General features: G+C 50.7%; 1 protein-coding gene across 9 annotated transcripts in view; it reads right to left on the bottom strand.

Moving 5' to 3' along the window:
- The window catches only part of RANBP3 (RAN binding protein 3), a 53,457-nt gene extending 46,789 nt beyond the window's left edge, over nt 1-6,668 (bottom strand). For 4 of the 9 annotated variants that reach the window (XM_044254442.1, XM_044254443.1, XM_044254444.1 and 1 more), the window contains exon 1: nt 6,560-6,667. In XM_044254442.1, the coding sequence (XP_044110377.1) occupies nt 6,560-6,581 (22 nt within the window). In that variant the 5' untranslated portion in view covers nt 6,582-6,667. Of the gene's footprint in view, nt 1-6,559 lie in introns of all 9 variants that reach the window. The other 5 variants (XM_044254447.1, XM_044254445.1, XM_044254446.1 and 2 more) reach the window with 3 other exon arrangements.
- Between the last annotated feature and the right edge of the window lie 8,038 nt (nt 6,669-14,706).

Here is a 14,706-nt window from a genome sequence, read left to right as displayed (position 1 = left end):
TCTTATATATTTGCGATCAGTGCCTCTACAATTTTCATCTAATGTTCTCTCCTATGCATGTCATGTGTTTGCTGTATCTTCGACATTATAATTTGGGGCACACAGTCTTATCTTTTTTTTTTTTAAAAAAGCAGGCTCCCTGCTGAGCAGAGAGGTGGATGCGGGGCTCAATCCCAGGTCCTGGGTTCATGACCTGAGCCGAAGGCAGAGGCTTTAACCCACCGAGCTACCCAGGTGCCCCACACAGTCTTATCTTAAGGGCGGCAGCTGCTTCTCCGTCCTGGCGACCTGTTACTGCACAAGACCCCTGGAACAGCCTGGTTCCTGCTTTTCAAGAGAAATCAGAAACCTAGACTACTTCCCCCCCTTGAAATCTCAGAACTCTTAAATGTTGGTTCCTAATTAAAAACAAACAAAAGTTCCTAAACGGGCCAAATCAAACACATCTGCTTGCCCCTGAAGCAAGTCTGCAACTTCTGCCTGTGGTTTTTGACTCTGGCTTCGTGTTGTAAAACATCTGTGGAGCTTTTTAAAACTACCGACACTCCGGACCTCCTGCCACCGTCACTGATGGGGTGGCCCAGACGTCACTTTTTATTTTCCTCAAGAGGCTTCTTAAACAAGTATGGAATGCACTCAGGGCTAAGACTCACGGCAAGTACTAGGCAACAGCACCGAGCGTCAAGATTGCCAAGGATGAGGCCTACTGTGGACAGCCAGCGGGCCCTTCTCTGAGGCCCTAGCTATATGGTCTTTTCCCAAGTAGTACAAAGTCACACCGACCACGAACAAGACTCCACGGGACTGGGAAGGATACTGTGCACAGGTGGCAAAAACAAATCCCTTTCAAACAAAACAAAGAACTCCTGCTGCCTGCCGCCACCCCGCCACCCCCATCAGCTCCGCGAGATCCGATACGGCGAGAACCCACCTGCCTTGGACCTCTTCAAAGTACCATGGAGAGCTACCAAGGCAGGGCCGAGTTAACACAGCCACCTCTGCGGCCGGCCTGTCTCAGGGTTTTCGCAACATTAGAAAGGCCCTTCTCAGACCCCCCAGATGGTCCTCACCTTCCACTCCACCCTGGCCTATTCTCCGTGCCTGAACGCAGTAACTAGGCCGAACTGAACTGGTACCAAAAATGCCCCCTTTGCCACGCCCACACACTGCCGCTCTTGCGAATGCCGTCTGAGCTCGCCTGCTCTAACCTCATTCGTTCCTTTTGCTTCCACTCGCTCTAACTCCCCCAGAGTATAAACAAACCAGACCCCGACTAGGCCTGACACCCAATGAATGTGCGACATAACAGGACTGCTGGGGTCATCGCACTTTTCAGTTAACTGAGAAGCAGGCTGAAGACACGGTTCAAAAGTTTTGCAGAACTTTGACCTTTTTGGTCTATATAATGGAACCAAAACCTAAATTTTCTTCAACACGTATAAAGACTCTGCAGCGTCGGAGGTAGCAAGACGCCACCCAGCTACCACCAGCCCCAGCTACCAGCAGCCCCACATGCTACAGGCGGAAGGGACAGCACACAGTCACACAGTCACACTCTGATCTCAGAACGAATCCCAGTTAATGTTGATCATAACTTCACGACAAGTTTTAAAACAGTTGTCTCTCACTCATCCTAAAAGTCAAGTTTATGGCAGGAGACGGTGAGAATTTAGTGATTTGAGGATTCCGACCAGTTCACTTGTAGCTCATTCTCTCAGGGTTAAATTTTAAGTCATCAAGTAAGGTGAAAACTGCGAAAAGCCGAGCCACCCGTGAAAATCTCTAGAGTGACACTGGGTCAGGCTAGATCAGACGTTTTCAACTGCGGGCTGCTTTGTAGCCCCCCCACCAGGACACGGGCAGTGTTTGCACACATTCTTGGTTGTCACGACGGGGGAGGGAGGACGGTGCTGTTGGCATCCAGCGGGAAGAGATCAGAGAAGCTCATCAACATCCTACAAGGCAAGGGGCATTACACGTGCTGAAGAATTAGCCGGCCACAAACGTCTATGGTGTCGAAGCTGAGAACCCTGGGCAGGGGATCACGCGGAAGGCAAGACAGAACCCAGCAGGGCTGACGGCTCAGCTCCAGCTGGGGTCCCATCACGGCTCACCCCAGGGCCAGCCTCCCTAGGCACACTCGTTTCTTGCTCTTTCTCTCTCTCTCCTGAAGACTTAATGCCAAACCATTCCACAGGATGAGTCCACGGTAGTAAAAAATAGCTACCATTTACTGTTTATTACTTTGTGTGCAGAGAGGTATTAAATAATTAATATATACTGATTCACCCAACGCTCACAGCAGCCATGAAATACCCATGATTATCATGATTCCCATCTGGTGAGGAAACCGAGGTTCAAAGGGGTTAAGAAATTTGCTCAAAGTCACCCAGAGAGTACACGGCAGAGTCTGAACACAAACCCAGCTCTCAGCAAGGCAAAGCTTGTGCCCTGCCATTACATCACACCAGCGGGTCTTACCCCAGGTGTGGTTCTCCTCACCCCCTGCCCCAGGACATTCTGCAATGTCTGAGGACATTTTTAGTTGTCGCGACTGCTGGGGTAGGGGTACAGGGGAGGGTGTGTGCTACTGGCATACAGTGGGTAGGGTTAGGGACAGTGCGATGCTGCTAACCCCCTACAATGCATAGGACAGCGCTCACAACAGAATTGTCTGGCTCCAAATGTTAGTAGGGCCAAAGGTAAGAACGCTGCTTTATACCATGTCCACAGGCCAGCAAGGATTCATATGTATGTGCTATCTTTAAACACTGGGATCTGAAATCCAAGATATTCTATAGGTTAAATACACTTCACTCACCCTCTGCCCATTCTTTACCTTTTAAAGACACAAAACTCAGCATTCAAATCCTGACATCCATCTATGATGCAGAGTATCTTTAGGGAAAGAATGATTAATGTGTTTGGGATATATCAACAGCAAAAAGCCAAGCAGAAGAGAGTATCCCTGGACACAAGTGTAAAACACATACACAGACCCACACACGCACTTTCTCTCTGTCTCCTAGGGAAGAAGCATTCCAACTGGACTTTAAAAGTCAGACTACAGGAGTACCAAGAAAGGGCTGTGGGAGTTGCTGTCACCATCCCTGAAGAGATCACCATGGCAACGAAGGCCAACAAGATGCTGTATTAAATACACAGTTGGAAACGTTTCTTTCCGAACAGGCACAGCACACCTAATCTGCACCACTCAAGCCCGTGGTTCTCAACCCTGGCTACACACCGGACCCATGCTGCTTCCTCACTGTACAGATGCCCAGGGCCCACTCGATATCTCACAGAATTGGAATGGGTGGGGTGTGGGGATTGTGGTTTTAAGAAAGCTCGCCCGGTGACTCTGATGCCCCAGCCCAGGCGCATAGGTAGCAATGGCCCAGGGAAGAGCGACAGAAGGGTTGGGTGTGAAGGTGGACCAGCTTGGAAGAGCACTCTGGAAAAATGGAAGCTAAGAAGGCATTTGACTCAAACAGCAGGAGGAAAAACACACATATGGGGCAGTCCCTAAAACTTCAAAGTGCATAGGCAAGAAAGGCCTTGTTTACACAGCAGATAATACATTAAACATCTCAGCAGGCTGTACAAGGCAAAAAGCCACTAAGATTTATGTTCTGAGAACAACTACGCCAGAACTAGTGTCAGACACAAAGTACTGAGTGAGGGTAGCATTTAATAGGCAAAAACTTTAAATATAAAGCATTCTATTCCTCTGTTTTATACTTACTGTTCAATTAAGCAATCAAAAGTTCACGTGTTAGCCCATATACTAGAAATGGTATCCACAGAAAACAGGAATCCACAATTTCCCCTTTGTGCTCAAAAGTACACCTTACAATACGGGTCCTTAGTGATGAATTCATTCATTTATTCAACAAACATCTGTTGGATACCTACTTTGTGCCAGGCACTGTTCTAGATGTAGGAAATCCATCTGTGATCATGACAGAAATCCTTGCCCTTACGGAGCTTATATTCTAGAGGGGTAGTCAAACAAACAAGTAAACTTCATATGTCAGACGTTGCTGCGTGCTGGGGAGTAAAATAAAGTGGGATACAGGAGATAGGAAATGTGGATCCAATTTAAAATACGTGGCCAGAGGAGTTCTCCGTAATATTTGAGTAAATACCTGAAGGAGGTAAAAGAGTGAGCCATAGGGGCATCTGGGGGAAGACTGGTTCAGGCAGGGGAACCGGAAGGTCCAGAGGCATAAAGGTGGTGAGTGTAAAGTCCATTCAAGGGACACTGAGGAAACCAGAGTGGTTCAAACAGAGCAAGTCTGGGAGAGAGCCGTGCGATGGGAGGAAAGGGAGGTATAATGGGGCCACTCCAGCTTCTGGGCTGAGCCGTGAGATGGGTAAAGTTGGAAGGGAGGCCCGAGTGGTGAAAAGCAGCGCTGGTGGTGAGAAGTGGTCACCTTCTGGAAATATTTTAGATAGAACTGACAGGATTTGCTGTGGCATGTGAGAGGAATGAAGAGGTGACTTCAAGGTTTTTGGCCTGGGTAATTAAAGAAAGGACTTGCCATTTACTACAAATAGAAGGGAGACTGTGGAGTGCGCAGGTGTTGGGGGTAAAGATAGGGACTCTGTTCGATAAGACACTTACATGCAGATGTCGACTATGATGTTGGATATGCTGAGTCTTGAGTTTGCGAAAATTAATAATGAGAAAAACCTCACTAAAGCAAACTTGAGGGGAGTAAAAGGGAGGCCAAAAGGGGTTGCCTTACCATGCAACAGAAATCGGGAGAATGGTCAGTTACAGCCCCCAACAGAAGAAACATCAACAGGAAAGAAATGTCAATTACAGGCCCTGACAGAGGAGGTACCCTGAGTCTTCTATAGGAAACCATCCGCCCCTGTCACTCAGCCAATGAGAAACTGTCATCACCCCAAACTGCTGCTTTTCTCCGAAACTTGCGGTTCAAACTAGAGCTCGCAACTTTCCCCTTCTCCCTAAAATCCTGTTCCTGTCCTTCATTGCGAGACTCGCCTATGGTTCTGTCCGTGCTTGCTTGTCTTACCCTGCCATTCTCCGCTACTCCTGAATAAGCCCACCTTACTAGATAAATCTCTCACAATATTATGAAGATCGACAAGTTCAAGAAACGGAATGGGCCAAACCCATAAATACATACAGCATGTCATATTGATTGCCCTGTCTCACTCCTTCTCCTACCTTTAACTGGATCTTACAGACTGGGATGCCTCAGCTCTCTGTGGGCTCCTCCGCCTTGTAGAAGAGTTACAGCGCAAGGTGGCAGGGGGTGTGGGGGCGTGATGGGGGGCTGGGCTCTGAGGCCCGACTCCCTGATTCACACATTCCTGCGGCTCACAAGCTCCGTGACCTGCCTCGGACAAGTAACCTCAGCGCTCTAACTCGGTTTCCTAACCAAGAGGACCGGCTGACAGTACCTACTTCACGGATCTTTTGTAAGTGAGGAGTATTTCAAGACAACAGGATTCAGCCTTTGAAAGGGTGCAGGATACCACCCCCAAACCCTCTGCCAGGGTGGGCAGTTAACTCTTTCACCCATGCATTCTTGCAGGTCGGTATGGAAACCTGGGGACAGCCTCCGGCAGCAGGGAGCAAGGTATGGGGGAAGAGGGCCAGGCAGGTAGACAGCTCGCCAGAACTACAGTTGTGCACCTAGAAACGGAGGGAGCTAAAAATAGGCCTCGGAAGTCCTCAGGCTGCTGCGATACCGACACCACTATTGATTCGAGCAGACACCAGCTTACGGAGTGCTTTCTCGAGAGGTTTGGGAACTGTAACCTTGTCAAAAACGCTCGGGTGGGATGTCAGCGCTCCAGAGAGGAAGGAATTCGCACAGTCTGTCTCTCTCTCTCTCTCCTCCTCTCTGGAAGTGCCGCGAAAAAGGGCCAAAAAGCAGCCGCGGCTTTCAGGGCTCCACATCCTGTGGCCAGGCCTAAATGCAGGGAGCCGAGGAGCGACTCTCAAGTCGCCACTAAGGATCTGGGGGAACTGGCGGGAACTGGGGGCCGAGTTCGGGGAGGGGGTGGGGAACAGATCAGGTGTCCTCCATCCTGGGCATGGGGCGGGCCCGCGTAGGATGAGAACCCCACCGGATTCGGGGGTGGGCTTCCTCGGCGCCAGGCCGGGGAAAGGGACTAGCCGGTCCCCGGGAACGAGGGGGCGCGGGAGGGAGCGTGGCGCGCTGGGCGACGACCAGGCCCGGAGGTCTATTTACATCTGAGGCCAGGCGCTGTGGCCGCGCCTACCGCCCCCTTCGGGCCCCGACCTGGCCCGGGGAGCAGAAAGATCTCAGAGCTATGGCTCCAGCGGCCTCTCAAAGCCCTCTGGCCGGACGGTGGCAGGGCCGGGAGTGATGGGCCGGGCCGGTGAGCCCAGCCTGAGGGGACGCAATGGGGGGCGGCTGTGGGGCCCGCTGGGCCGCTGTCCCGGAGCACACAGTCCCCCGCACTCCGGGGTGCTCAACCCTCGGGCTTGTGGCCCCTCGGTCTCCCGCCGCCCGTTCCCTGGCCGCCAGCTGGCCCCCGACGGCGCCTCCCCTACCTTCGTTCGCCAGGTCCGCCATTTTACTTCCTTAAGCCCTCCCACAAGGCCCCGCGCCGGCCCGGGCTCGTCTGCTTTCTGCCAGAAACTCCCGCGCGTGCGCACTTCGGCGAGCTGACTCCGACCGAAGCCAGCAGCTCGCGCCTGCGCGCTGAGACCGGCGCGGACTCGCGCTCCGGCGGGCGGTCCCGGCCCGGCCACGCTCCTAGCACGCGCCTGCGCACTAACTGCCCCCCGCCTCCTTTTCCCGCCGACTAAGGGGGCGGGGGGAATGGGCGGAGCAGGGCGCATGCGTAGTGAGCCTCGCGCGCATTGGGGATCCGACGTTCTGGGAGGCGGCGCGGAGGGGGCTGTGTTTCGACGCCCCAGCTTTCCGCTTGTTTCCAGGTTCCTTGCGGTGGAACCGTGAGCAGCCGAGGGAGCCGCGACCGAGGCCTTCCCCGAGGTGACTCTCTGGATCTGTGGGGGGCGGGGCGGGGGTAGTTTTCCACGAGCGCAGGCCCGACAGGAGGGCTTCGGGGCGCCTCAGTTTCCCCTTCCGAGGGCCCAGTTATTGAGACCAGCGTTTTCTTCAGGCCACGTGGGGCGGCGGGGGAAGCTGGGGAGGGGTCGGAGAGTGACGGCGGGAGGAGGGATCAGGTGGGGAGGGCCCGCGGGGGGGAGGCGTGCGCACCGGGATGGGGGTCCCGGGACGGCGCGTGGCGCGGCGGGGCCTCGAGCGTCTGGGTCTGGGAGCCGGGCTGGAGGGAAGGTGTCGGGCGCGCCGCGCCTCCTGGCCGCCTCGGCTCACCTGCCGGGAGTCCGTCTGAACGCATTCCTGGCTCTGCTCGGTCGCCGGGCCACGGGCCACGCGGGGCCAGGCCAGCCTCGCCTCCACCCCGGGGACACCGCGCCGCCTCCTGTCGGGCCCCGCGCTCCGGTCGCGCCCAGCGGCAGGCCGAGGAGTCCTTAGATACAGACTAGATCAAGGGCCCATCCTTGCCCCGCGCGCCTGGAGAGCTCTCTCCCGAGTTTGGAGTGAATTCTGAGCCTCTCGTTAAGGCTCACGAAGCTCCCCGCGCCCGGCTCGCATGCTCCCCTCTTGCTCGGGGCCGTTTAGCCACGGGGGTCCCCCGGGCCTCGGAGCGTTCCGAACTCCTTCCAGCCCTCGGGTCTGCGCGCCTGCTGAGCCCTCTGCCGGGGCTCTGTGTCCGGGCCCGACGCGCCGCGAGCGCCGCTCCGCTCTCTTCCATTGTGATCTAGACAACGGGGTCCTGCAGCGGGCTGGCCGCCCGTGGCCTGTGAGCTCGCAGTGGTCCGCACTTTCCGTGGTTGGAAGACATCGGAGGAAGAAGATCGCACGACATGTGAAAATTGGATGAAATTTCAATTTCAGTGCTCACAAATAACATTTTCTTTGAAAAGAGCCACACTTACTCATTTACATGTTGTTTGTGGCTGCTTTTCAAGCTGCAGCCGCGGTGCTATCTCCTTTTTGACGGCGACAGACCCACAAAACCTAAAATATTAGCCATTTGGAAGCGGCGTGGGTGGCTCAGTCGGCTAAGCGTCTCTCTGCGGCTCAGGTGACGATCCCAAGGGCCTGGGGTTGATGGAGTCTGCCTCAGGTTCCCTTCTCGGTAGGGACTTTGCCTCTCCCTCTGCCTCTCCTCTCACTCGTGTTTTCTTCCTGCCCCCCCCCCGTCAAATAATAAAGAAAATTTAAAAAAAAATTGCCATTTGGGTCTTTATGGAAGATTTTGCCAGTCCCTAATCTACATGGTTGTCCTGTAAGCATCTGTAGGACCTGTGGGGCCCCACAGATGGTTAACAGCTGCTTCTCTGGAGGAGAACGTGTGTATCAGTCTGTGTGTATGTATATGTATTTATATGTGTGCTTGGGTGCTGTAGTTTATTGTAAATTTTATTTATATATTTCCTGTCACTTTTTTTTTTAGCCTAGAACATAATTAATAAAACAATGAAATTGAACCCTGGTTTGTAGTGCTGATTTTCTTGGTGTAAGTTCTTCAACCATGGCTGATTTCAGTCTACTAATGCGAACATCACTAATTTCAGAGCTGGGAAGAGATGCTCAGAACACATTGTATTTGTTCCTAGAGCTTGCTGTTTTTCCAGTGTGGTCCCCAAATTAGCAACATCAGCATCACCTGGAAGCGTCTTAAAAATACAGAACCCCAGGTCCTAAACCAGACCTTATTCAGAAGCCACATTTTTTTTAGATTTTATTGTATTTATTTGACAGAGAGAACACAAGTAGATGGAGAGGCAGGCAGAGAGAGAGAGGGAAGCAGGCTCCCTGCTGAGCAGAGAGCCCGATGCTGGACTTGATCCCAGGACCCTGAGATCATGACCTGAGCCGAAGGCAGTGGCTCAACCCACCGAGCCACCCAGATGCCCACAGAAGCCACATTTTTAACAAGATTCCCCGGGGGCTTCCTATGCATGTCCGACCTTGAGAAGCTCTGCTCAAAACTTTCACTTATTTTGGGGGATGAGAAATGGTTAATACTACTAAGAATTGCACTAACTTATTAACAATAAAAGCCTTGATTTTCCTACCCTACGTTTTGCCACCAAAATAGAAGCCCAGGCCACAGACCTTGAGTTAGAAATTCTCTAGGAAGAGCTGGAATGCCAGTGCTGGAAAGGACCCTGGTGGTCATTAAGTCCGTCAGGTCTCCAGCAGTGTGTAGGCTCAAGTTTTTTCGTTTTTAGTTTGTTGGCTTCATTATATTTCATTTTAGATATATTTTCTCTTGGGTAGATCTTTTTGGCTTTTGCCATCTGTCTAACTCTGACCCTTAATGAGCTTAATACTTTCTTTACAGGCCTTTTATTGGTTTACATTTACACTAAACAGCGTATATCACCATCTGAATAGAAAACCACTAAGCCATGAGTAGGAGATAATTGTAAAAATAAACATGAAAATTTTAAAATTCTGGGTTAGACATTATTGACTGCCAAGGTGCTAAGCCCCAAGCCTGCTTTTTCTCTGACGTAAAGAGATACTAGCACAGTATTAGAGGGTTATTAAAGGCATATTGTCACTCGGCGGAGACTCTCCTTAACACGATGAAAAGTACTAAAGGGGGACTGAAAACAGGATAACTAAATCATGTGATTAGGTGTCCTCTCCTGCAGTATCTGTATGTCTCCTGAAGTCATTTCATATACCACATTCATCCCACACGTTGGGCACCTCCCAGCAACACGTCATCACTTGCTAAATATAACCCAGTTGCTGTTTTCCAAGGGACCTGGAGAGATGCTAGACCTATCAGCCTGACGAGCCCACTAAGTTTCCGCTGGTTTCACAATTGTCTCCAAAGTGCCAGTGGCTGCCAGCGGTCGCCCCTCAGGCCTGTTCTTGCTTTATCTGGTCTCTAACAAATTAACTCCGTCAACATTTATTTATTTATTAAATAAATATTTCTTTATCACTTACTGGTGGTAGTTGGAAAACAAGGTCCCAAATTCTTTGACCGTCTTTCCATCAAAAAAATGAGGTCCCCATTCCTTTCCCTTGAGTGGAGGTGCACTTAGCGGTCATGAGTAGAGTACAGTGAAAGGGACACCGGCCTGTGAGGCTAGGTCATGACAGGGACAGAGGTTGCAGCTTTCATCTGCTTTTCTGGAACAGCTGGAACAAGACAGATCCTGGCTTCCTGGAAATTAGACCCTGCATTCGTGGAGTTTTGTATTCTTTTGTAGGGAGATATGCAATAGACTGGCAAACATATGAGATAGTGACGAGTACTACAGGAAAAAAATAACATATAGTGACAGAGAAAAAGGGAAATTGGGGTGCCTGGGTGGCTCAGTTGTTTAAGTATCTCATCCTTGATCTCAGCTCAGGTCTTGAGCTCAGGGTCGTGAGTTCAAGCCCCAGGTTGGGGTCTATGCTGGACGAGGAGTCTACTCAGAAAGGGAGACAGGGAGGAAAGAAAGAAAAAGGGGGTACTTCAGATTGGCTGGCCAGGGAAGTCCCCTCTGAGGAGGTGACATTTAGTAGATCTGTGAGTGCAAAGGTCCTGAGGCAGGAGCCAGGTTGGTGAGCTGGAGGAGCCAAAAGGAGTTCAGTGCGTCTAGAACAGAGAGAAGAGATGAGGTCAGGGAGGAGGGTGCATGCGGGACCTTGTAAAGCACAGCAATGAGTTTGGAGTTTTTCCTAATACAGAGGTTGGGAGTGGGATATGGAAGGACCCAAAGGACCTACCATGAACTGCTGACCGGCTGGCTTCCCAGCTGCCTGCTTGCTCCTCGGATTACCAGGAGACAAGTGTGAGGAACCCCCGAGCCTTGGCGGTGCTCTGAGAACTGTGAACTTCCTTCACAGCCATGTTCTAAACGGCTTCTGTAGTTGGGCTCCAGTAAAAACAGCCTTCACAGCAGCAATTAGGTTCTCATCTTCCCATGATGGGCAGGTGTTTGCTCTGGGCCCACCCCCACACTGAGACTGAGGCCCCATGGGTTAATCAGCTACACATTTCCCCACCCTCAAGGAGCTCAGAGTCAGGTGAGGGCAAGGGGGTCAAGCTGGGTTGCCTCCTCCACTCAGCACCCTTCCCTGTCCTCCCTCAGCCCACACTGAGGGTTCCTGACCGCAGGATTTCCCATGTGGCTGATGCTAATGTTGATGGGCGGTGGGGTGGGTCCTGACCCAAGCTGCGTGCATCAGCTTCCCTCACTCCCGTATTCTGCAGCAGCTAAATATAGTACGGGATTGGGAGGAAATACTTACTATATTTTACTTGTGATTTTTAACTTTTCAAATTAAAATACACTTAAATGAGAGTTGCAAAAAAACACAAAGAATTCTATATAATCTTTGATGTGGGAAACAAAGGCAAAAGAAAATCATTAAATTCCTTACTACTTCCAGCCTATTGACAAGTCCTTGAAACAGGCAGACATTCAACTGCCTTATTACATTACTTTGCTAAGAGCAAAAGGCAATCTTAGCCCGACCCCCAGGATCCTGTAAGTCTACTTTAACATATAAAAATTCCTTTGAAAAAAAAAATTCCTTTGAAAACTGCCTTTCTCTCTACTCCCCTCCCCCCGCCAAGATATATGTTGGCAATCACCCCCCAAGCATATGACCCATCGATATACATGTGAAGGGTCTCATGACTAAGGTTTTATTAGTAATAAATGATCTTTTCCTAACAGAGGTACCCCCTCAAGGTCCTGAAAAACTTGCTTCCGGAATTCCTTAGAGACTTACGCTATCCCTAGCCACCTCCCAACTTGAAAGTTAAAATGAGTCACTCATGACCCCAGTGCAGCTCTTCCTGCCCTTGGGTCCTGCCCCTGTGCTTTAATAAAACCACCTTTTTTTGCACTTAAGACATCTCAAGAGTTCTTTCTTGGCCATCGGCTTCAAACCCTAACATCTTTCCTATGTGAGTCTTCATCAAGCTTCCCTAAATAGTATATCTTACATAAAACCACAGTGCAATGACCAAAACTAAGAAATTCACATTGATGCAATACCATTCATTAATACACAGATCTTATCTAAATTTCAACCATTCCAGGGGCTCCTGGGTGACTCAGTGGGTGAAGCCTCTGCCTTCGCTCAGGTCATGATCTCAGGGTCCTGGAATCGAGCCCCGCATCAGGCTCTCTGCTCAGTGGGGAGCCTGCTTCCTCCCACCCCCGCGCCTGCCTCTCTGTCTACTTGTGATCTCTGTCAAATAAACAAAATCTTAAAAAAAAAAAAATCCAACCATTCCTCACTACTGATTTCTTTCCCTGTCCCAGGATCCAGTGCACGATCCCACATTGCTCTCAGATGTCATTTCTCCTTAGTCTCCTTCGGTCTGGATCAGTTTCTTGGTCTTAATTTTTTCTTGACCATGACACTGGTATTTGGAAGAATGTCCCTTAATTTTGGGTTTGACTCACATTTCCTCATGATTAAACTCAGGTTACCGATTTTTGGCAGGAATAATGCAGGAGCGATGTGTCGAGCTAGGTGCGTCCCATCGGGAGGCATATGGTGTCGATTTGTACCATGCGTGATGACAATTCAGATCACTTGGCTTAGATAGCCTCTGCCGGGTTCCTACTTTTCCCAGTGTAATTACTGAGTATCTCATGGGGAGATACTCTGAATCTATGTAAATAAATAGGGACTATTTGAGGAAGAGAAGGGGAGGCAGAGGAGGGAAAGAAGGAAGCTAGCTCATTCAATCTGTTGCTTGTGGCCTTTCCTATCTCGCACTGTTGCAATTTAGTAAAAAAACAAAAAACAAAAAAACCCCTGCCTCCTGTCTGGGCAAAAATCCAGCTCTCTGTGCCCCCTGGGGAAAAGGAAGCGGCCATGTCACACAGTGACCACTGGGGGGCGGCAGAGGATTGGGAAGCCATTCAGTTCCTTCCAAGTAACTGAGCATGTTGGGCACTCAAAGACTCTGTGTCAATTGGGGGGGGGGGGCGGTCTCAGCGGGGGGTCCGACATCTCCCATGAACCAGGTCAGGTAGGCGCTGCCTGCACCAGCAGAGGCAGATCCTGTCTTGGTTGCGCTGTGCTTGCTGCTCTGCGAATTACACTCCCAGCCGCCTCTCACACGTTGCCCCTCCATCTGGGAAGACCTACGGAGTCGGAGAATCCCTTCTGAGTCCGATTGCAAAATTCCTGGGTACTGAGGGTGTGTTGGTTTGGACACAGGTTGCAAAACCCCCAGAACACTTCTGGCAAATGTAAGCAGTGGGAGAAGTTGCCGGAAAGTTATAAAGATGTTCCTAAGGTCAAGGGGAAAAGAAGAAACTGCATGGGCGCCAGTGGGTCTTGGCAGCCAGTTTAGCAGAATGCGTGGGACACCTCTCGGAGAGCCCCCACACTTCTGTTGCTTTCAGTCTTACATTCAGCTCACAATTCAGACTTCTAGGAGAAAGTGTTGGTTGGGTCCAGCATGGTGGGGCACTGTTACCCGGCGCCCCCCCACCCTGCTTTCCCCACCCATCCAGTCTAGGACTCTAGCCAGCTCATGCCTCCAACTACTTATCATCAACCCTTGAGCGAATGCCTCCAGGTGCAGATGCTGGTCTGAGATGCCATTTGTCTCTGGAGATATCCAAGTGGAGGTGTTGGTGGGCAGTCATACATCTGAGAGCCGATGGAGGGGAGATCTCAATCTATTTTGAGTTCATGGGCCTGTCACTCCTGGAATGAAGCCCTAAGTCCTGGCTAGGACCTAGGAAGCCCTCTAGGTCTCCCTCCCTCCCTCCCTTACTCACCTTATCGCTCCCCACTGTGCCAAGCCCATTCCTTCCAGTGCCCACGTAGAGGTGGTATTTAAATCCATGGAAGAAAAGTCATTCCTCAAAAGGGAATCAGGGTGTTATTCCAAAAGGTGGTGGAATGGAAGCTGGATGGCAAAACCCCACCAACATCTATCACAGAGGATTCTGGAAGAGACCCATGACCTCAAAATAGGCTGAGAATTACCGGTTAGTACTTGTGGCTTTTGATACGTACATGTAGTCAATGCATTTCCTATATCCAGTACATTGTACCTTAGGCTCACATGACAGCTTGATGTCCTCTTATGTATATGCACCTATTATACTGAAACAACTTCACAAAGTAAAGTTTATCTTTATCCCATCCATACTTCTTATGTTTTCTACTTTTATCGTGGTCCATTAAAAAAAGGGGGGGTGCCTGGGTGGCTCAGTCATTAAACGTCTGCCTTCAGCTCAGGTCATGATCCCAGGTTCCTGGGAGTGAGCCTTGCATTGGGCTCTGCTCCACGGGGGGGCCTGCTTCTCCCTTTCCCACTCCCTCTGCTGTGTTCCCTCTCTAGCTAGGTCTCTCTCTCACATAAATAAAATCTTAAAATAAAAAAACTAAACTGGTCATAACCCACCAATTTGATTTCATAACCCACTCAATCTGCTGTTGGGTACGGGGCTGTAGTGAACCCCTCACTTCTGCCTGCTCCCCTCCCCAGCTCTGTCTCCACTACCCCATCTCCACTACCCCCACTCCCTACCCCTCACTTATACCATCTTATCAAGTACCTAACTGGCCTTGCTTCTGGCTTATGTATAATCCACTGTACCAGAAAAATTCTTCTAAAGCCCCGTTCTGATTAGAAAAAAATAATTCTGGTGGTGCCCTCCTGAATGGA

Source organism: Neovison vison, chromosome 6 (genome assembly GCF_020171115.1).
Source record: "Neovison vison isolate M4711 chromosome 6, ASM_NN_V1, whole genome shotgun sequence".
Lineage (NCBI taxonomy): Eukaryota > Metazoa > Chordata > Mammalia > Carnivora > Mustelidae > Neogale > Neogale vison.
The sequence above is the reverse complement of the archived record's forward strand: the minus strand, read 5'-3'. Positions and strand labels throughout refer to the sequence as shown.